Source organism: Hippopotamus amphibius, chromosome 3, assembly GCF_030028045.1.
Source record: "Hippopotamus amphibius kiboko isolate mHipAmp2 chromosome 3, mHipAmp2.hap2, whole genome shotgun sequence".
NCBI lineage: Eukaryota > Metazoa > Chordata > Mammalia > Artiodactyla > Hippopotamidae > Hippopotamus > Hippopotamus amphibius.
The window spans coordinates 46,010,965-46,032,562 of NC_080188.1; the positions used below are offsets into that span (position 1 = coordinate 46,010,965).

Sequence of the window (21,598 nt, forward strand, 5' to 3'; positions counted from 1 at the left end):
GCCTTACATGAGTGTTGTTAAACAGCTTTTTTAAGAACAAAGCTGTGTGGATTGAGCAGTCCTGTCATGTCTGATGCTTGCTGGTTGGTATGAGTTCCATACATTTCCTTTCTGTCTCTGCATAACCAGTGCTAGTGAAGGATGGCTGATTCTTGCTGCAGCACTCACTTTGAATAATTGTATAAGAAAATATTGTGGGTTTTTTTCCTGAAGCTTTGCTGTTTCTTACTTGTTGTTCCCTTGTAACCCCACTCTATCATCTTTGAAAGTATTTTTTGAGTAACGTGATAAACCAAAATAAACCATATAGTAGAGACAAAATTATACTCTAAAAATAGAATGACTGTCTTAACTTCATAAATGTTGAATTTTTCCACAAACTTGTGTCATTAATAAATGTTTCTCACAGCTTGTATTTTCTGTTCATGCTTATGTTTCTGGTATGTGCATAGTGGATTTATCAGGATCATCCCTTATCATTCAATGCATTTGATTTCCATTATAAGGCTTGGCTAGGTTTCCCAGTTGACCTGCTTTTTCCAGCCTTAATTCTCATAGACTATTGTATCTTCATATACTTTCTTTCACCACAGAGAGCCTGGTTTCAGTAACCATGTATTTCTCATGCTTATTATTTAATTATTTTAATGCTTTGTAAAACAAGAACAAATTATTTTCTCAGTTCTTTATGGTCTGATTATCTGATTTCTGAGCCAGGGCTGCTTAATTTCTGCTTGAACCATCTATTGACTTAAATTCATTCTTATTTTTAAAAACTAGGACCTGAAACAAAAGTTCTACACACTTTGGATATGCTCTATAGTTTTTCCTGGTCATTTAGGCTCTTTTTTTCCTGGTCATCCAGTCTATATTTTCTATTTATTGTCCATTCAACTCTCTGAAGGGTCTGGTCAAGGCAGACATGGTTATGACATTCAGAGTCTACATGCTAGAAGGGATTAAAACCCCTCAACCGCTCTGTTAGCAAATTATTATCTCTGCATTAAAAACCAATAGGTTCTAGGGTATCTAATCCACATCTAATAAAGAATGGTGCCTAAAGCCATGATATTTTCCCTGGTTATCAGTAGATGATTTAAAATCTACTCTGCAACTTCTGTACTCTTTTGAATATGTCCCTTGAATATTATGACTCACTTCAACAAGTGATTCCAATAAATGCTATTTGGACTACACTGAAGGGGAGGTTTAAGGCATTTTTTTTTTACAATGCCATCAATGGACTTACCTCTTTCTAGTTTATTAATTTTTTAGTAGACCTTACTTTATATGAGGCTGTTTATAGTTGTTTATAGTTGGAACAAAGCTGCTTAACAACACCCATGTAAGGCATAAAATATGCCTTAATGTTGTGTAAAATTTAAATACGTGATGCTAACATGGGGTGACAGTAGGTGCCTTTATTTAAAGTAGGAAAGTCCTCTTTCAAGCATAATTGCGGATTTTGAAGTGTAACAAGATAATAAAAGAGAAGAAGGAGAGTGGAAATACAGAGGACCTAGATGAGCTATGTGATGAGTAAAGCACAGTACGGATGACACGGGGACAGCATTGAAGGCGACCACATTAGGAGATCGTATTGATGTTTTTACTCCTACTGTATTTGACGTCCACTAGCCAGGACCATCTTATTTATCGTTGTACTTCTTGTACCTCGTGAAGAACCTTACATTGGAAACTAGGAAACTCACTGTTAAATGAACAAACTTCCTTCTTTAGAGTCAGGTGCTTATCTTGGGTTAAGGTTTTTTTCCTAAAACTTGAAAAAAGCTTTCATGGGGACAGGATCTCTTCAGGATCCATTCAAACTTAGATTCTCCTTAGTACCTTGTTTAGGGCTGTTCCATTTCACGAAGGCTTAATACAGCATTGCATCAGCACCACTGACTCAGAGCTTACAACTGCAGATTTCAAAGGTAAGGTAGGGAGGAGGCAGAGAAATATCTGAGAAATGATGACTGTCTTCAGTGAAAGAATGAGAAAATACTATCGCTTTACTTTCCGGTGTGGGTAGGAGTATGAGCCCTTCTTTGGTGAAGTTGTCATTCCTGTGCTATATTCAGATTTGTGGTATTGCTGAATGTCTCTTCCAAACGTGTGTTGACTGGCAGAAAGTGAAATGATTTCATTAGATCTATAGTCAGTCATTAGTAGTTGTGGCTTTACAATAATACCACATATCTAACTAAAATTCAGGAAACTAATTTTTTTTAATTCAGGGATGAAATGCCACACATCAACACGTGTGTAATAATCTATATAGAGGTGGTGTTTGAAATAGGCTACGGAGAATCTGACTATGCATCTAGCTACCTGCCTTAGGTGTGGCTTTGGTTCTGAAGGAGAGCAATGAGAAGGAAGGAATCACTGTGTTGCCATAGATCTCCTCAGGCAGCTTTCTGTAAAAGTCCTTTCTTCTTACCCATTTATATAGTCAGAGAAATGTTTCTGGCTCTGTCTCTTCATCTTTCACCTAAGTGCATTTCCTCCCGAATTGATTTCTTATTTGGTTAATTAATAATTGATTATTTTAGAATGACTTACCTTTGTTATAAAACTTGAGGATTAAGGAGTACTATGCACGAGTGTGGACTTTATGACTGTGGTTGCAACAAATTTAAAAAAGTCATAGTTTTTCTCTAAGTATGCAGATTTAGGGCAATCTGCTCTCAGTATCTTACTAATGTGTGCCCTTTAAATCAATATAGTAGTCAATATCAGGGATCAGATATTACACTGCAAAAAAAAGGCAGGTGTATTTCCATCATATTTCTCTTGTGTGTGTTTCATAATTCATACTTACACTTATTTTAAAGATAAGCAGGAAAATTCCCTGTCTCTGTAAAACATCCACACACACATACACACACACAAAACAAAGGACACATAGTCCTAAAAATAATGTGATACACTATGTCAGAATGAATGAGAATTCCTCCTTGTATATTAAGAGTAACAAAAGTTCATTTAGATCATTAAGATGTCACCCCAAATTTACTTTTTTTTGAATAAAAAACTACTTGAAGGGGTTTCTCCCTCCTCTACTTTATGATAAATTTTCTGGCATTCTAGTGGAAGCAAAGGAGTACTGAAAGGCTTGAAAATAACTTAGAAAATGCATGAATTTACCATGGGCTCTAGATGAGATCGTAAGCTTGAGTAAATTCCTTCAAATACAAATAAATAGATGTTAAAATTTGTTTTAGATATAAGCTGTGAACAGACATTATCTCAGGTCTCAAAATACTACATGCAGGAGTTTATCCGACAGAGCATTGTAAGGAGGCTTTCAGAGAAATATTCAAGGATATCCATCACAGATTTATTTATGACAGCAAAAAGTTGGAAAAAGCCTAAACATCCTACAACATGGGAATATTTAATGAATGATGGTGTAGCGATAAGAAGAAATTCTTACAACCAATTATATTTTGAGAAATAACTATATTAGGTTATAGACATGATAGAAATCTAAATAAAACCACACACACACACACACACACACACACACGCACACACACCCTTTGACAAACAGAAAATAAAGATGAAAGACTTAAGAAGAGTTGTTACCTCAGGCTAATGGCTAATAGGTGATAGATAAATATTGATTCCTTCTTTATCTTTCTCTGAATTTTCCAAGTAAATTCTTCATAATATACTGATTCACAATTATAAAATGACATAAAAAATATTGTTAATCCATTTCCAGTCTGTGGCAAGATTCTGCCTGCAGTCCATGTTGTCTCCTGGGGCCGTTAACCTTTCAATGTAGAAGAGTGTGGGAGTGGTGCACTAAGCTGAAATGGCTTGTCTCCTGAAAAGTACCAAATGTGTTACTTAAATGACTCTTCTTGGGAGAAAAGAAGAAATGAAAAGGTGTGTGAGTTAAACGGATAAACTATATGGGATATAAATTACATCTCAATAACACTTATAAAAACAGATGGGAAGCTGAAAGACCTAGGGATGCTGAAATTGAGGGTGATTTTGGCTTTTAAATTAGTTTAGAAGAAAGAAGTAGAAAGAAGTCACCTAGTTTTCAATTAGCACCAAGAGGAAGGAGTGGGGCAAGAATATGAGGGAAAGAAGTAGGAAGGGAAAACTTCTACCTGCTCTCATTTGGGTTCCTGATTTCTACCTTTGCCATTCTATCTTGAAGCTTCCTTGCTGCTGAAGGTCTTTCCCCTTGCCTCAAGCCCCTAGAGCTATGCAGATGTCATTAATATTTCATTCTACTATAGTCAGTTGAGGACAAATCCAGATTTTAACTGAAGCAAGCTTTGTGATAAATAGAGGTACATTTTTTGCCCTGATATAAGTATTTTAAACCTTAGAAAAACCTATTTAGTTTCAAATGTATCCGATTCATCTCCAGCATTAGCTCGTCCTTGACATTTCTGAAAAACCATGTATAGGAACACTTTTTTCTGTATGATTAAATAATTAATACCTTCTTATATTTGAGTATCATGGAACATTACTTTTTAAAACATAGTGGTTGTTATCAAGCAGATTTGAAAATAATCTTTGAATAGAGAGTTTCAGTATAGGATTTTCATCATTTATTTAAATATTAGTATTCATAACGTTTATCTACTATGATAATAAGGGCTAATATTTGTTGAGCACTTCTGAAACATCATCTTATTTAAATCTCACAACACCCTTATCAGATTAGTAAGTTTATTATCCTTATATTATGGATGCAAAAAGTTGAGGCTTAAAGTGAAACGATTTGCCCATGGTCATGTAATGAAGTGGCTGAACCAGGACTTGGAATCCCGTCTTACCCTGAAGTCCCTGATCTTGATTCGTCATTCTGCTTTTGGCTATTATTGCTGTAATCTTGGAAAGTGGGATGTGCTTTTATTTTCCTTGTTTATTTGTTTTATCTTAAGTGCAAGTGTTACAATAATCGAAGGAGCAGGCATCAAGCATGCACAACTGTTTCTCAAAAATTTACAGCTATGTTGGTCACACTCCAGTTTATTAGTAGCACTTTTTAATAGAACCCAAGGGGCATATTTAAGGAAGACAAAAAACAAGCATGAGTTTAAATTTGCAAAGCTGTGAGAGTTATCTCTACAATTCTATAACTCTCTGCCAATTAATAACATTTCACATTCATATATTCAAATAGCAAAAAACTTGGCATTTTCCTTATCTGAGAGGAGCATTGCTACATCTTTATTCCAGTTCAGCTTTTACAAAACAGCTTGCCATATGTGTCCCTTTCATAATGTGTGGCAGTGCTAAAGAGCATACTCTCACAGAGTGAGGCTGACACTCTTTAGGAATCAAAAATCTATAGAAAGGGGCAAAAATTATCCCTTCATCTCCATTTCTTTTTGTCATAGACCCATATTTGTTCCTTGTTCATTTTTGTGTGTGTTTTCATGGTCAAGGAGTTAATTTAGAACTCAAAATCTTTTTTTACTTATTGTTTTATTCTTATGTATTCATTAAATGTTTTCTCACCATCCAGTGTGCCTCATTAAGGATTCTAGCCTGTAAACTCTAAATGGAAACTGGTTGGTACTCCACTAGCCCTAGAATAATTATGTAAGGGAAAGGCTCCCCTCCCCTACCCTGACCAAAGAGACAAAAATAATGGCTCACTAATTATGATATTGCTTTCCTGGAATCAGCTGGAGATCCTAGTCATATTAAAAGAGTGGCTAAAACAAGTAAAACTGGGGCAGTTTTGGTTTATTTATATGTGGTCCTTTAAGCCATATTTTTTTTTTTACCCTAAAGAAATAACTAGGGATATTCACAAAATAACTGAATTGCTAAAATTGCCAAAAGGAGATTAGCAATGACATTTATTTAAAGAAATTTAATACCTTGACTTTTTTGGAAAAAAAAGTTTGAAGCAATTTGTAAAGAAAGACATTTTAGTTACCTAGGAATAAGGTCACTTACAGTAATTTACTATCAGTAAAGCTATGAACAACACAATACTCATATTGTGTTTGAGATTTCAGTTAGAAAACTAAGAAGCCAAAGGCAATTGTCATTCATCAAATGCTGCTATATACTAAGCACCATGCTCTGTGCTTTCATCTACTTAATTTTATTTTTACAAAAAATTTAGGGCTTTAGGAAGTGTCATTGTGTTTATTTTTATAAATGTGGACTATAATCTTACCATGAGTGTAAGAACACACAATTTATAATTGTCAAGGTGGAGATCTGCTTGCCTTCAAAGCCCAGGTTCTTTCCAATGACTCAGACTGCATGCTTGTGCATACCAAATGGCAAACCTGATTACCCTACTGGGTAACTACTAGTTCCTAATGGAGAAGCTTTCTCAAATCCATTTGTATAGATTTTATTCATTTTTTAAAACAAGCATTGAATTTTTTTTTGTTTTTAGTTCTATTATTGATTTTAATGTTTGTTTTTAATAAGCATTTTTTTTAACCACAAAAAATTATTCCTTAATTTCCCTGCTTTCACCTCAAGCCTCTTCAGAGTTCCATCCTGTGGATATTTTAGTGTTTCCAAATGAATATGAATGTGTCGCCCTTAATTTTGTTTGGTCCTTGCAACACAGAGAATGTTATAAGCAACTAGTTATTCTCTCTAAACAAAGCTTGTAGGCAAGGTAACAGACCCACCCATTAAATCCCTAAGAGACCAGAGAGCTGTTTTCATTCTTTCAAGGTGCCCATTCTTTCCTGACTTTGGCTTGCACACTGACCCCATCTATGGTAGTGGTCTCTGTAAGGTTTGGCTCCAAATATTGTTTAATAACATTGTTGTTATGCTTTATGGAGGACCAAAAGTAGAAGTAACACCATTCAGTTTGTTGATGGGTGTGACAGAACAATCCTCTTGTTACTATTTGTCCCAGCTGTTGTTACGTGATGATTATATGTTAAGGTTCTGACATTGTCTGTTTGTAGGGGGTGGGGTCTCAAGAGAAGAGTGAGATCATTCAATATATTCATCACCACAGTCTTTCCCATGTGCTGGAAAGTGGCATGATCCTCAGATCAGAAATGTGGATAGGGTGGGCAGATCTTTGCTTGGTAATAAAGGTAGATCCTTCTATTGGCCTTGAAGGAAATGGGTCAGAGTGCCCACTGGTCTGTTTTTGTCATTGGGAGGGAAGATATGAAAGCAAAGACTGGTAGTAGGTACAAAAGGCACCCAGTGGGAAGTTGTTGTATAACAAAGGGAGTCCAACTCGAGGATGGAAGATGCCTTAGAGGACTGGGGTGGGGAGGGTGGGGGGGACTCGAGGCGGGGGGAGTCAAGGAAGGGAGGGAATACGGGGATATGTGTAAAAAAACAGATGATTGAACTTGGTGTACCCCCAAAAAAATAAAATTTAAAAAAAAAAAAAAAAAAGGCACCCAGGTGAGTTGTGGTGGACTTGCACTAGCTCTGTGAGCTAGGCTATAGTTTGATTTCAAGCAAACTTAGAATTTTGCAAAAACAGTGTCCCCACTGTGAGCTTGACAGTTTCCCAATATTTAATGTTCTCATGAGAGCAATGGTGATATTAATGAATAGGATTTTTTAATGCCCATCCATCAAGATCACTGGATATGCCCAGCCATAGTTTTTCCAAGAACTGAATGTAATATAAAACTAGTTGTTTCTGACATTTACAATGGAGAAACCAAGTCTCAAGATTCAGGATACACCTGCACTGGAATGTTGATCCACTGAAATTGAACCAGCCTTTCTCTTCTCCTAAGTGCATAGTGGGAAATAAAATGTTTTGTCTATCATTCGACAATATGGCAAAACATTTTTAAATTAATAAACACAATTATTCTAGAAAACAAGAGATGTTGGTCTCTATAGAGTAGAATATTCCACTAAAAGAAAAAAGCAATGAGGAGCAGAAAAAATTCAGAACAGTCTGAAGCTGTAAAGTCAGTCCACAGGTAGAAGAGGGTTGAGACTCAAGTGAATGCTTGGAAAAAAGTGCTGGCATCTTTATGGCCACACAAGTTGTGCACATAACTCAGGAGCACATCTGCACAGCTTGAGTGAAACTGCGTTCTGGGAAAGGTGCCACATGCTTTCTACTCTCTTGGCTGAGCTTAGAACAGCAGTACTTCCTGCCATATAGCTTGGGGCTCCTGCAGCACAGCTTGTACAGTTATGGGAGTCTGGATCTGTGCCTTAGCAGGAACAAATCTGGAAGTGGACATGTAAAAAGTGCAGCCCTGAGTGCCAGGCCTGCTCTGGAGCCAGACCACCAGCAAAGCCCATGTTGAGGCCACCACAAACTTGCTGTAAGAGACCAGGATGCCCTAGAAGGAGATATCCTGTGGAAAATGACTACACAAGCACTTAACAAAGATAATAAAGGACAAACAACAAACTTAGTAAACAGAAAAGCTGACTAAGGAAAATAAGCATACTAGTACAACCAGAAAAGACTTTAAAAAAAGTTATTTTGATGCCATTAGCAAGATAAAGAAGGGATTACAATCATGAGAGAAGAAAGTTCAAAAACAAGGAAAAGGGGGTTATGCAGCAAGAACAGATAATTTTGAAAAATAATTAATTAGAAACATTGTAAATGAAGAATATAGTTATTGAAATTTAAAAAATAAAGCTTTAAAGCAGACTGAATAGAATGAACACAGAGGAAAAGTAAATCCACTGGAATAATAAAACGAACTCATCCCAGAATTCAACACGAAGAGATAAACAGCTAGAATATATGGCTTGAGAAATGGATGATAAATTAAGAAATTCCTCCAGCAGGAGATATTAGAGATAAGCATAAACAAAGCATTTTAAGGGAAGATCATTGATAATTTTATGAAGCTAAAAAGAGATATGAGTCCTGTGTTTGAAAAAATTTACCAAGTGCTGAGAAATATTACAATAAAATAGTTTTACTTAGGTAAATAATATTAAAACTTCAGGACATTGACAGTCCTAAAATTTACAATGGAAGAAGAGAGTATCTACACACAAATAAGAATCTACATGAAGATTAATTACTTATCAATGGTTTTGGTGCCAGAAGTCAATGGAGTAATATCATCAAAATTTTGAGGAAAAAACATTTTAATTTAGAAATTTGTACCTAGCTGAACTATCACTCAGAAATGATGATAAAACAGAGAAACTTCCAGATACATAAGGACTCAGAAAGTTTATCTCCTTTAAAATGAGTCCCCAAAACAGAAGACAAAAGATGTAAAGGTAAGTACCCCCCTCCCAAAAGTTGTACATCATCTGAGTGTTGACTATATAAGATAATATTAATAATTCAATTTAACATGTTTGATAAGTTAGAAATAAAATTTCCAGTCAACATTAGTATTGGATTTGTGTGGAGGAAGACTGTGGATAGCGAGTAAAAGTGTGGACAAAGAAAACCTCATCAGCTGAAATTTTCAGGAGTTCTAGATCTTCTCTAAAACTCATTAAAGAGGACCCAAATAAACAGAGAAAGATGCCATTTGAATATGTCACTTTTCAATCAAATCAGTATATGGAGAATATTGTCTATATGTTCCAGTTTCCCCAGAATAGTTCCAGTTTATTCCTTACCTGGAATTCCATTTAGTTTAGTGTTGGACTTGGATTTTATACATATATATATAATATATACATATATAATAATGTGTAGTATTTTTAGTAGCAGTAGTAATAGTAGTAGTATGCATTGTTATTATTGTACTGAAAATCCAGAATGGATGTGGTCACTTCCATTTTGTAATTCCAGACTTTACCATCATCTCATCTAGTATAATGTGACACACCTTTGCAGTGAAAAGTGTTGTCATTTTAATTTGTGATTAAATTTAAAAGACAGAGATAACCCATCTTTCTTTCCCTCTTCTTTTGTGACACAAAGACACCTCACTTTGGACAGCGTGCGTGGTACTTGCTGATTAAAATAAAGTGTGCTCAAAAATATCAGACACTTCAGAGAAACTCAATTAACTATAATAATGGTTTGATTTTTTTCATCCAATTCATGGAATCAATGTAAAGCTTCAGAGTTTTATTCTATAAAATATTAAACATCTGATATTATAGAGAATATTTATAGTAAATTTGGTTTAAAAGTTCATCATTGAAATGAAATAGTTTTGTGATGATAGGATGAACATAAATATCAGTGCAAAATAATGATCTAGAGAAGCTGCTCAGAGTTCTTGCCCAGGGGGACAAGCAGGCTGCAAGAATAGAAAGCTCCATAGCTCTTCCTAAGGGAAATGACTTTATTTGGAGAGAGTGTAGGGAAGTTCAAGCCTAAAGGCATTGTCAAATACAATGAAGATTTTCGTGGTGGACAATTAAGAAGAGGCTGGTAGTTCATGAGAGCTACAAGCTAAATCACTGATCAGCTATATGTTTAACAGAAAGAGAAAGCTACAAAAACACCTCCTGTGGTTGGAACAAAAGACTGACTTCAAAAACTACCCCTGTAAAGAAGCTTGACTCTAACTGAATCAGATTGTAGAGCAATTTATTCCCCAAGGTATTATTGAAACAATAGAGCAATCAATTGACAATTAGTGGAGTCTAAAAGCTGGATGTGATACCAATAGAGGAAGACTAGCTAAAAGAGAGAGACTAGCTTACCAGAGAGATCAGGGAAAGATAAAAAGAGAGCTTTGTTGAAACTACTGTCATCCCATGGTGACTGTGTATATGCTGAAGGCTGTGCTCTTTGAGGAGTGATATCAGGGGATGCTCACTATAGGTAAAATAGATTTTACTGAAATAGTATAGCCAAGTCACTAAACAAATAAAGAATAAAAACAACAAAAGAAGTTCAGGTAGGGTAGATCAATATTCAGAGTTGCTATAATATATTATTTAAATGTCCAGTTTTCAACAAAAATTGAGACATGCAAAGAAATAGTAAAGTGTGAGAACTGTCTATATACAGGGAGAAAAAAAGCAGGCAAAAGAAAATGCCTTTGAGAGGGCCCAAATATCAAATTTAGCAGACAAAGACTTTAAAGCAGTGATTATAAATATATTCAAAGAAGTAAAGGAAACCATGCTTAGAGAAGTAAAGGAAGTGATGTCAACAATGTCTTAGTAAAAAAGAATATCAATAAAGAGATAGAAATTTAGAAGAACCAAATGAAAATTCTGAAGTTGAAAAGTAAAATAACTAAATGAAAAAATTTTCTAGAGAGGTTCAATAGTAGATTTGAGCTCTTAGAAGAAAGAATCAATGAACTTGAAAACAGATGAATAAAGATTGTGCCATCTGAAGAACAGACAGTAAAAAGAATAAAGAAAAAGGAAAAAGGCCTCAGAGAAATGTGGAAAACTATTAAGCAAACCAACATGTGTGTAATGGAGTTATCAGAATAAGAGGAAAGAAAAAAATGAGCAGAAAAAAAAATGAAGAAATAATGGCTGAAAACGTCCCAAATTTGATGAAAAACATTGATGTACAAATGCAAGGAGTTCACCAAGCTCCAACTAGGATAAATCCAAATAGATATACCCTCAAACATATCATACTTAAAATGTTGAAAAGCAAAGAGAAAATCTCAAAGACAGCAAGAGAAAAATGACTCATCACATATAAGGGAACCCTAATAAAATTAACAGTTTACTTATCATCAGAAACAATGGAGGGCATATGACAGTGAGATGACATATTTAAAGTGCTGGAAGAAAAACTGTCAAACAAGGATCTTACATTTAGTAAAACTCTCTCTCAAAAATAAAGGCAAAAAACACTTCCAGATAAATAAAAACTAAGAGAATTCATTTCTAGCTGACCTGCCATACAAGAAATACTAAAGGAGCCTCTTTAGGTTGAAAGCAAATGACCTCAGACAATAATTCAAATGCACACATGGCAAACAAACAAACAAACAAAGAGCTCCAATAAGGTAGTTACATAGGTGATTATAAAAGATTATATATAAAATTGTATATTTCTTTTTTCTTCTCTTATGTAAAAAGTAAATACATACAAAATATGTACATAATTAATTGTATTGATGGGCTTATAAGATATACAAATGTAATATATTTGATAATAGCATGCAAAGGAAGCAGATGGGAACAGAACTGTAATGAAATGACTCCAGGTGGTAAGTTTAATCCACAGGAACAAAAGAATAGAAACAAGAGTGACATATAGTACTTGCTCTAATATATTCTCTCAGATATTCTAAAAGACATAAAATTATATAAAATAATACTTATGAAAATATGTTGTTGAGTTTGTAACATATAAAGACATAATAAGATGTAATATACATAATAATAATAATAGAACTAAAGAGGGATGAAGGAATAGAGATACTAGGATTAATATTTCTATATATCATTGACACTAAAGATAAATCTGGAGTCAATTCTGATAACTTAATATGTATACTGTAAACTTTAGGGCAACCACTAAGACAATAAATAAGAAATAAAATGAGAAATTAAAATGTTACACTAGAAAATATTCCCTTAATTAAAAAGTAAATTAGTAAAGGAGAAAAAGAGGCAGACAAAATACATGAAATATATACAAAAAATAATGTAAAATGACAGACATAAATCCAACCCTACCAATATGAATTGATTAAGCAATCCAGTCAAAAGGCAGGCATTTCAGACTGGTATAAAAGCAAGATTTAACTATATGTTGTCTACAGGAGACACATTTTAGGTTCAAAAATACAAATAGTTTAAAAAGTAAAAAAGATTCAAAAAGATACATTATGCATAGAGCAACCATAAGAAAACAAAAGTGGCTACACTAATAGACAAAATAGACTTTAAAACTAACAAACAAAAAAGTTACTAGAGATAAAGGAGGGCATTTTATAATGAAAAATTGTCAATGTATCTAGAAGACAGAGCAATTATAAATATTTATATACCTAAAAACAGAACGCTAAAATCTATGAAGCAAAACCAGATGGAATTGTAGTGTGAAATAAACAATTCAACAATAATAGCTGAAGACTTCAATACCCCACTTTCAATAATGGATAGCCAAACTATGCAGAAGATCAGTAAGAAAATATGACTTGAACAACACTAAAAACTAACTAGACTTAACAGACATTTTTAGAACACTATACTCAGCAACAGAATACACATTCTTCTCAAGCATATGTAGAAAATTCTTCAGGATAAACTATATGCTAGGACATAGAACAAGCCTCAGAACATTTTACTGAGATTACACAAACTATGTTCTCCAACCACGATGGAATGAAATTACAAAGCAGTAACAGAAAGGAATTTGGGAAATTCACATATGTGTGGAAATTAAGGAGCACAATCCTAAATAACTAATGGGTCAAAAAAGAAATCACAAGGAAAATTAGCAATTACTTTGAATGAATATGAAAACATAATAGCAACATTTATGGAATGGAGTCAAGGCAGTGCTTAGAGAGAAACTTACAGCTGCAAATGTCTGTATTTTATTTTATTTTATTTTATTTTATTTTATTTTATTTATTTATTTTTGGCACGTGGGCTTAGTTGCTCCACGGCATGTGGGATCTTCCTGGAGCAGGGATCGAACTCATGTCCTCCGCATTGGCAGGCAGACTCCCAACCACTGCGCCACCTAGGAAGCCCTGTATTTTTAAAAAAAAAAAATATGTCAAATCAGTATCCTAGCCTTCCAATTTGGAACACTAGAAACAGAAGAGCTGGCTATACTCAAGGAAGAAGAAGGAAAGAAATAATAAAGATTACAGCATAAATAAAAGTAATAGAGAATACAAAACAATAGATATTATAAACAACACCAAAATTTGTTTTTCTGAAAAGATCAACAAAATTGGCAAAACTACCTAGATTGACCAGAAAAAAAATGAGAGAGAGAGATAGAGAGACACACATCAAATTACTAAAATCAGGGATGAAAGAGAAGACATCATTACCAACCTTACAGAAATAAAAAGAAATTGTAAGGGAATTACAATTATGATTATGAAAAGCTATAGTGGACGAATTCCTAGAAAGACACAGGTTACCACAACTGACACAAGAAGAAACAGAAAATCTGAGTAGACATTTAACAAGTAAGAACATCAAATTGGTAACTTAAAAACTGCCTCCCACAAAGAAAAGCTCACGCCCAAATGACTTCACTAATGAATTCTACCAAATATTTAGAGGCAAATTAATGCCACTTCTTCTGAAACTTTTCCAAAAATAGAAGAGATGGGATATTTCATTTTATGAGGCCAATATTATTCTGATATCAAAACAAAGACATCACAAAAAAGTACCGACTTATATTCCTTATAAATATAGATCCAAAAAACCTCAATAAATACTAGTAAGCTGAATCCAGCTATAAGTAAAAAGGATAATATACCATGAGCAAGTGGAATTTACACTAGGAATATATTACAAAATCAATTAATGTAATACATACCATCAAGAGAATAAAGGACAAAAGCTATGTGATCATCTCATTAGACATAGAAATATAACAACAAAATGTAACATTCTTTCAAGATAAAAACACTCAACAAACTAGGAATAGCAGAAACTTTCGCAGTTTGATAATAGGCATTTTTTTAAAAGTCCATGGCTAAAATCATACTTACTGGTGAAAGAATGAATGCTTTTCCCCTAAGATAAAGAACAAGACAAAAATGACCATTATCACCACTTTTATGAAATATTGTATTAGAGGTTCTAGTCAGGGCAAGAAGAAGTAATAAAAAGCATTCAGGGACTTCCCTGGTGGTGCAGTGGTTAACAATCCACCTGCCAATGCAGGGGACACAGGTTTGGTCCCTGGTCCAGGAGGATCCCACATGCCACAGAGCAACTAAGCCTGTGCACACCACAACTACTGAGCCTGTGCTCTAGAGCCTGCGAGCCACAACTATTGAGCCTACATATCACAACTACTGAAGCCCACATGCCTAGACTAGAGCCCACGCTCCACAACAAGAAAAGCCACCACAATGAGAAGCCCATGTACCGCAATGAAGAGTAGCCCCGATCACCACAAGTAGGGAAAGCCCGTGCACAGCAACCAAGACCCAATGCAGCCAATAAATAAATAAATTTATTTTTTTTAAAAGCATTCGTATTGGAAAGGAAGAAGTAAAATTATCTCTATTTGCAAATGACATGATCTTGCATATATAAAATCCTAAAGAATTCACTAAAAATTATTAGAACCAATAAATGAGTTTAACAGTGTTTCAGGATACAAGATCAATATATAAAAATCAATTGTATTTCTATACATTAGCAGTGAATAATCTGAAAACAAAATTAAGAAAATTGCAAAAAAGTAAAATACTCAGGAATAAATTTAACAAAAAGAATGGAAAATATCCTACTCTGAAAACAACAAAACATTTTTGAAGACAATTAGAGACAACATAAATTAAAGATGTTCCATATTCATTCATCCCATGTTCATAATTTTCCATATGACTTTTAGGATTAAGTTGTAAATTTCTGAAAAAAAGTCTACTGTGATTTTTAACAAGAATTTCACTGAATCTGTAGAACAGGTAAGGAGTATTGCCATCTCAATAATATCAAGTCTTTTTAAGCTAATAGTTCTGAAACAACAGGATATCCACACATGCAAAAGAATGAAGTTGGACTGCTTCCTTGTACCATACACATAATTTAACTCCAGATGGATCATAGACCAAACATAAGAGCTAAAGTTATAAAACTCTTTGAAGAAAATACAGCAGTAAATCTTCATAAGTTCAAGTTAGGCAGATCCTTCTTAACTATGACACCAAAAGCACAATCAACAAAAGAAAAAATAGATAAATTGAAGTTCATAAAAAAATTTTAAAAACTTTGTGCTTCAAAGGATATCATCAAGATAGTAAAAGGAGAACCCAAAGAATGTGAAAAAATATTTGCAAATCAAGTATCTGATAAGGGATTTGTATCCAGAATATACAAAGAACTCTTACAGTTAAGCAATGAAAAAACAACCTAATTCAAACATGGGCAAATGATTTGAACAGAGGTTCTTTCAAGAAGTTATACAAATAGTCAATAAAAATCATATGAAAAGATGCTCACCATCATTATCATTAGGGAAGTGCAAACCAAAACCAAATGAGATACCACTTCATAACCACTAGGATGGCTATAATCAAAATTGCAGACAATATCAAATGTTGGCAAGAAGGTGGGAAAACTGGAACCTTCATGCATTTCTGATGGAAGTATAAAATGATTCAACTACTTTAGAAAATTACTTGGCAGTTCAAAATGTTAAATGTGGAGTTACTTTATAACTCAGTAATTCGACTCCTAGGTACATACCGCAAGAAAAAGAACATATAATGCTGCACAAAACTAGTACACAAATATAGCACCATAGTATGATTCCATGTATATAAAATGACCAGAATAGACAAATCCACAGAGACAGAAGTAGATTAGTGACTGACTGGAACTAAGGGGGAGAGAATTGGGGAGTGACTGCTAATGGATAAGGGTTTCTTTTGAGGATGATGAAAATAATAAAAAATTGATTTTGGTGATGAATACAAAAAACCACTGAATTGTAGGTTTTAAATAGGTGGATTTTATATCAGTAAAGCTGCTAAGAAAAAATGCTATGGACAGAAATGGCTTGGGATTAATTGTGGTACACACATAATTCAGAATTTCTTCCAGATGAAATAGGATATTCTACCAATTGAAGCAGAAGCAGTATTGTCAAAATTCACAATTTTTAAGAATATGCATATACATATGTATACATATGTATGTGTGTATTTCTTTTCTGCTCATCATTGATATTATAGGAATTTTGAACCTTTAAATAATTTTTTACTCAATCAAACTAAGTGTACTAGAGTGGAATTGAAATTTTATAAATGAATTATCTAAATCTTGCTTGCATTATTCAAAATCAATTGGAAATTTCAAATCTAAGTATTCAATGAATGGAATATCAAGACTGCAGGTTTTATTGCACTTATTTGAATTTATTAGATTTATTGAATTATTTATTAATTTATTGAAATATAGCTTTATGACTCAAAGAATAAATAGGAAAAATTAAATATGAGACATCAAAAGCTGTATATACATCTGATTTTTAAATTCTATAATTAAAGTTTGGACAATCTCAATTAATGGTGTGAATCATTTGATGGAGTTCATATTTCAATAGGATAAATTTATTTTTTTATTTTTTTAAAATGCTGTTTATTTTTTAAGGAGTTAGTTTTTTGTTTTTTGTTTTTTTTTAATCTATTGGCTGCGTTGGGTCTTCATTGCTGCACATGGGCTTTCTCTACTTGCAGCGAGTGGTTGCTACTCTTCGTTGCATGGGCTTCTCATTGTGCTGGCTTCTCTTATTGCAGAGCACAGGCTCTAGGTGCACGGTCTTCAGTAGTTGTGGCACATGGGCTCAACAGTTGTGGCTTGTGGGCTCTAGAGCACAGGCTCAGTAGTTGTGGCACACAGGATTAGTTGCTCCATGGCATGTGGATCTTCTCAGACTGTGTCCCCTGCATTGGCAGGCAGATTCTTAACCACTGTGCAACCAGGGAAGTCCAATAGTATAAATTTATAATCTATTAGAATACACCAAAATTTTCATGGATGTATGTAAAGATGTCATTAGGATCAAAATTAAGGGATAAAAAAGGAAAAAGAGAGATGGCACAAAAAGTAAAATCAGAAAGAAAATATAACTGAGACAGTGAAACACTTTAAAATTATATAAATAATTTTATGCCATTAAAATTTAAAACCTGAATAACATTTTGAAACCCAGGGGGAGGATTCCCTGGTGGCCCAGAGGCTAGGATTTGGTGCTTTCACTGCCGCGGGCCCAGGTTTAATCCCTAGTCGGAGAATTAAGATCCCACAAGCCATGTACTATGGCCAAAAAAAAATTAAAATTTAAAAAAAAATTAAAAAATAAAACCCGGGGGCGGGGGGGGGGGGAAGTGACCAAAATTGGCCCAAGACAGAGAAAATATGATTAAGCTACTAAGTATAAAATAAATTGAAATGGTAAACAGAGTTTTTCATATTAAAAGACATAAGTACTAGATGGTTTGGCGATAATGTCTATTAATTATTTACAGAAAAAATAATTATGTTTTATACAAACTTTATTATGGGAAGAGAAGAAAGGGAGAGCAGGAGGAGAAGAGGTAGAGGGAGGGTGAAAGAGAGGGAGAAGAAACATTACCCAATTTAATTTGTAAGATTAAGGTAATAATGATATCAAAACAAGACAATGGTGGCAGGGGAATAAAAGCCTTCAGTCTAGTCTTACTCATGAATATTAGTAAATTAAAAACAACAGTATTAAAAGAATACAAAACAAGAATTCAGATTTTTAAAACTAAATTACCATTACTCATAACCTCAATGGATGCAGAAAAAGCAATTTATAATAGTCAACCCCTATTTATGATTTAATAAAACAACAACAAAGAAACAAGTTTTAAAAAAATCATTCCAAGAATGATTAGAATAGAGGAAATTCTCTTAATCTAATGAAAGTTATCAACTGAAAATAAATGGAAAAAATATACTCAGTTTTGAAATACTAGACTTATTCCCATTCATTTAAGGATGAAACTTGGAAAACAACTCTTCTATTTTTCCTGGTGCTCTGTCATTTTTGCCTTATTCTATTAACCAGATTAATTTCTATGGCCAGGCTCAGATTCAAAGCATGGAAAGAAGCCTCCATCTCTTAAATAAAGGAACTGCAAGGTCATGTTGACTTAAAACAAACAGACTGACAGTTATTTCTCCAGCAAAAAAATCGATTTAGTCTGGGTCAGCAAAGAATTGCCATTCTGGGTCTGCAACCCTGGCGAGCCACATGCAAATACCCAGCAAAATAATGGACAGGAGAACTCTTTTAAGAGGGGAAAAGGAAGTCGGGAAGGCTGTAGTAAACAAAGCATCCATGGCTTTTTATCGACTGAGTTGTGACAGTCTCTCAATGGCTGAGCTCTTGCCAGGAAAGAAGAGGAAGTCTTTCTTCTTCCTGTTGGGCTGTGCTATCAGCATAGGGCGTGAGAGCTCCCCCTTCTGGTCTCCTGACTCTGTTTATTTAATGTTTCTGTTTATTAATTTTTTTATAGTCACATGGTACGGTGTTTGAATACTGGGAAATGGGGATAAAAAATTAGAGTCTTTAACACATTACATAACACACTTCACGATGTGATATATACTTACACATATGTACATAAAATTAGACAAATTTTTACAAAAGAATACTTACCCTTACTATATGTCTTGCTCTTTGATTTATGCCATGGTACATTATGCTCTGCTATTCCTTTGAAAAAAATGCTGATTGCCACTGAATTGTTTCAAACCCACACAATTTTAAAATAACAATTTGTAACATAACATATGCATGTACAATAACTTTCTTTCCAAATGTTTTGTCCAGGATAATATATGAATAATTGGCATATCCTCAGTTTGTATTTGGTATTTTCCATGTGGCAGGCAACGTGCTAAGTATTTTATACACATCATTTTGTTCACCTCTCTAACCATTCTTATGAAGTAAATATTATTATTCTAAATATACAGGTAAGAAAGCTAAGCCTTAGGTAGGTAGTTCTCCAAGATTACCCAGGCACTAAACTATATAGTTTATAGTTTGAATCCAAGTCTTAGATATTGGCCAGGGAACAGAGGAAGCTAGACAAGCACTTAAAATTTGCCATGGCTAGTATTTTTGCTATGGATAATCCTAAATATATGTTAGTAAAATAGTAATTTGGTGTATCACACAATCTGCTAAATTTTATACTCTGCATATCCAGATTTGTATAGCAAGATTTCGAGAGCAATACGTTGTCTGGTAGATGAAGAAAGAGTTTGCACACATGGAGCCTTCATTATTCGTTTTTCCTTTAACAAGCAAAGCACTGTTAAACTGTCTTTTCAAAGTACTTAAACATGTTAGATTAAAATCAGTTATTTATGCTTGAGATTCTGATATTTGTAGATCTGATTTAATTCTAAAAACATTTCTGTTATTTGGTGAGCAGTTATCCAAACCACTGTATACTTAAACATCTGTTAAACACTTCCATCTTTCCTGAGGTTGCATGTAAGTACCAAGGCATGGTGGGGGCATTTAGTCCTCACTATTATGTTTCTAAACTGGCATCCAATAAGATGTCCTTCATCTTATCTGGTCCTTGGCAAACTATCTACACATGTGCTGGTCTATTTCTTTCTGGTGGCTTTATCACTGTACAGGAAACTCTAAGTAAGTGTCTAAGGCATCTTCCTAGGCCCTCCTTGCATCCATTTAATTATTGGGGCCATGACACCTCCTCAACTTCCACACAGGCTGTGAGGAAAAGGTCCCTTTGTTTTTGAATATTCCAGACCAATGGAGTTTTTGCCAACTCTCCAACACAGTGCTAGGAAATCTGACTAGCAGCCTCTCCCTGGGAACCTCTTAAATCTAAGCTCTCATCACTTCTTCCAACTCTCCTGACCCCTCATATTTAGTCCTTCCATTTTCTAGTTTGAGTCTCTCTATCTTTCTGTAGGAGAGCAACATTTGCCACTCCAAAGTGTGTTTCTTTAGCATGAGAATTAATTTAGGTTGATCTCCTTTAAGAAACAGAAGATTCAGAAAGTTTTTCTTGTTACCTCTTCAACTGCCTAAAAGAATTTAGATGAAGGACCTGTTCCCAGAATAGAACTATCACCAGAGATAACTGCAAAAAATATGGGCTAGGTGTGATGGGGGAAACTTGACCTAGAGATCAGAGTGCACTCTGTGTCCCATCATCTCTGCCTGGCCTGGCAAATGTTTGTTTAACAAACGTTTGTTTTTCCATCTCCATGTGAATTGCCTTCCTCTTCTTTGAAGTCCCAAACCAATACTCCCAACATCCTCTTTTGTCTTTAGGTGAAAATGGTATTTAAGATGAGGGATTTTGCCGTTTTGGTGAGTTACTCAGTTTTCCTGGGTCTCTCCCATATATACAAGTTCAATTTTTGTTTGATTTACTCATGCTAATTTGTCTCATGTAAATTTAATTCTTAGAATTGCCAGAAGAACTTCTAAAGTGCTAGTCTATTGAAATCCAGGAGCCAGGGAGCAAATTCTTTCTTCTCTGCTTCTCTTTCTTGTTTGTGTCACTTCTCAGAGTTAATATACACAGATTGTCTTAGCTGATGTTTGAATACTTAAAGGAGGTGCATAGTGCAAGCCCAGACAGTTGGCTTTTCTTTTTATAATGCAAGTGCCTAACTTAAGCTTTGATTGTGGAGCCATCCACTTCAAAGAGGCATCCACTGCAAAGATGGCTATCTTGAATAGACACGTTGCCAGACCCAGGCTACCCATCCCCTCCAGGCTCCTCCCTACTAGGGATCTTGGTTGATTTTGATAACTGATGGTTTGGGCTGCTTGTTTTCTCTCTTCCTGTGCTTTTAATTCCCATTCTTATGTTTTAAATTCACCAATAAAGTGTGAGCCTTGAAACCCTAGGTCCCCACCCTCAACCCCAATGAAAAGCAGAACCCCAGGCCCATGCTCTGTCACTTCTCTCTCCCTTTACCTGTGACCTCTCTGTGAGGCTCCATCTGTGTCATGTAATTTCCAGGTCCTGTAGTCAATAAGGCTTTTTTT

The 21,598-nt window shown here is 34.5% G+C and overlaps 1 protein-coding gene across 10 annotated transcripts in view; it reads left to right on the forward strand.

The window, feature by feature from the left end:
- MTHFD2L (methylenetetrahydrofolate dehydrogenase (NADP+ dependent) 2 like) overlaps positions 1 to 21,598 on the forward strand; it is a 126,092-nt gene that overhangs the window by 63,553 nt on the left and 40,941 nt on the right. The window contains exon 7 of one of the 10 annotated variants that reach the window (XM_057727513.1): positions 17,032 to 17,041. The exons of the other annotated variants lie outside the window; for them this stretch is intronic. Within the exon in view, the coding sequence (XP_057583496.1) occupies positions 17,032 to 17,041 (10 nt within the window). The remainder of the gene's footprint in view (positions 1 to 17,031; positions 17,042 to 21,598) is intronic. 10 annotated transcript variants of the gene reach the window in all.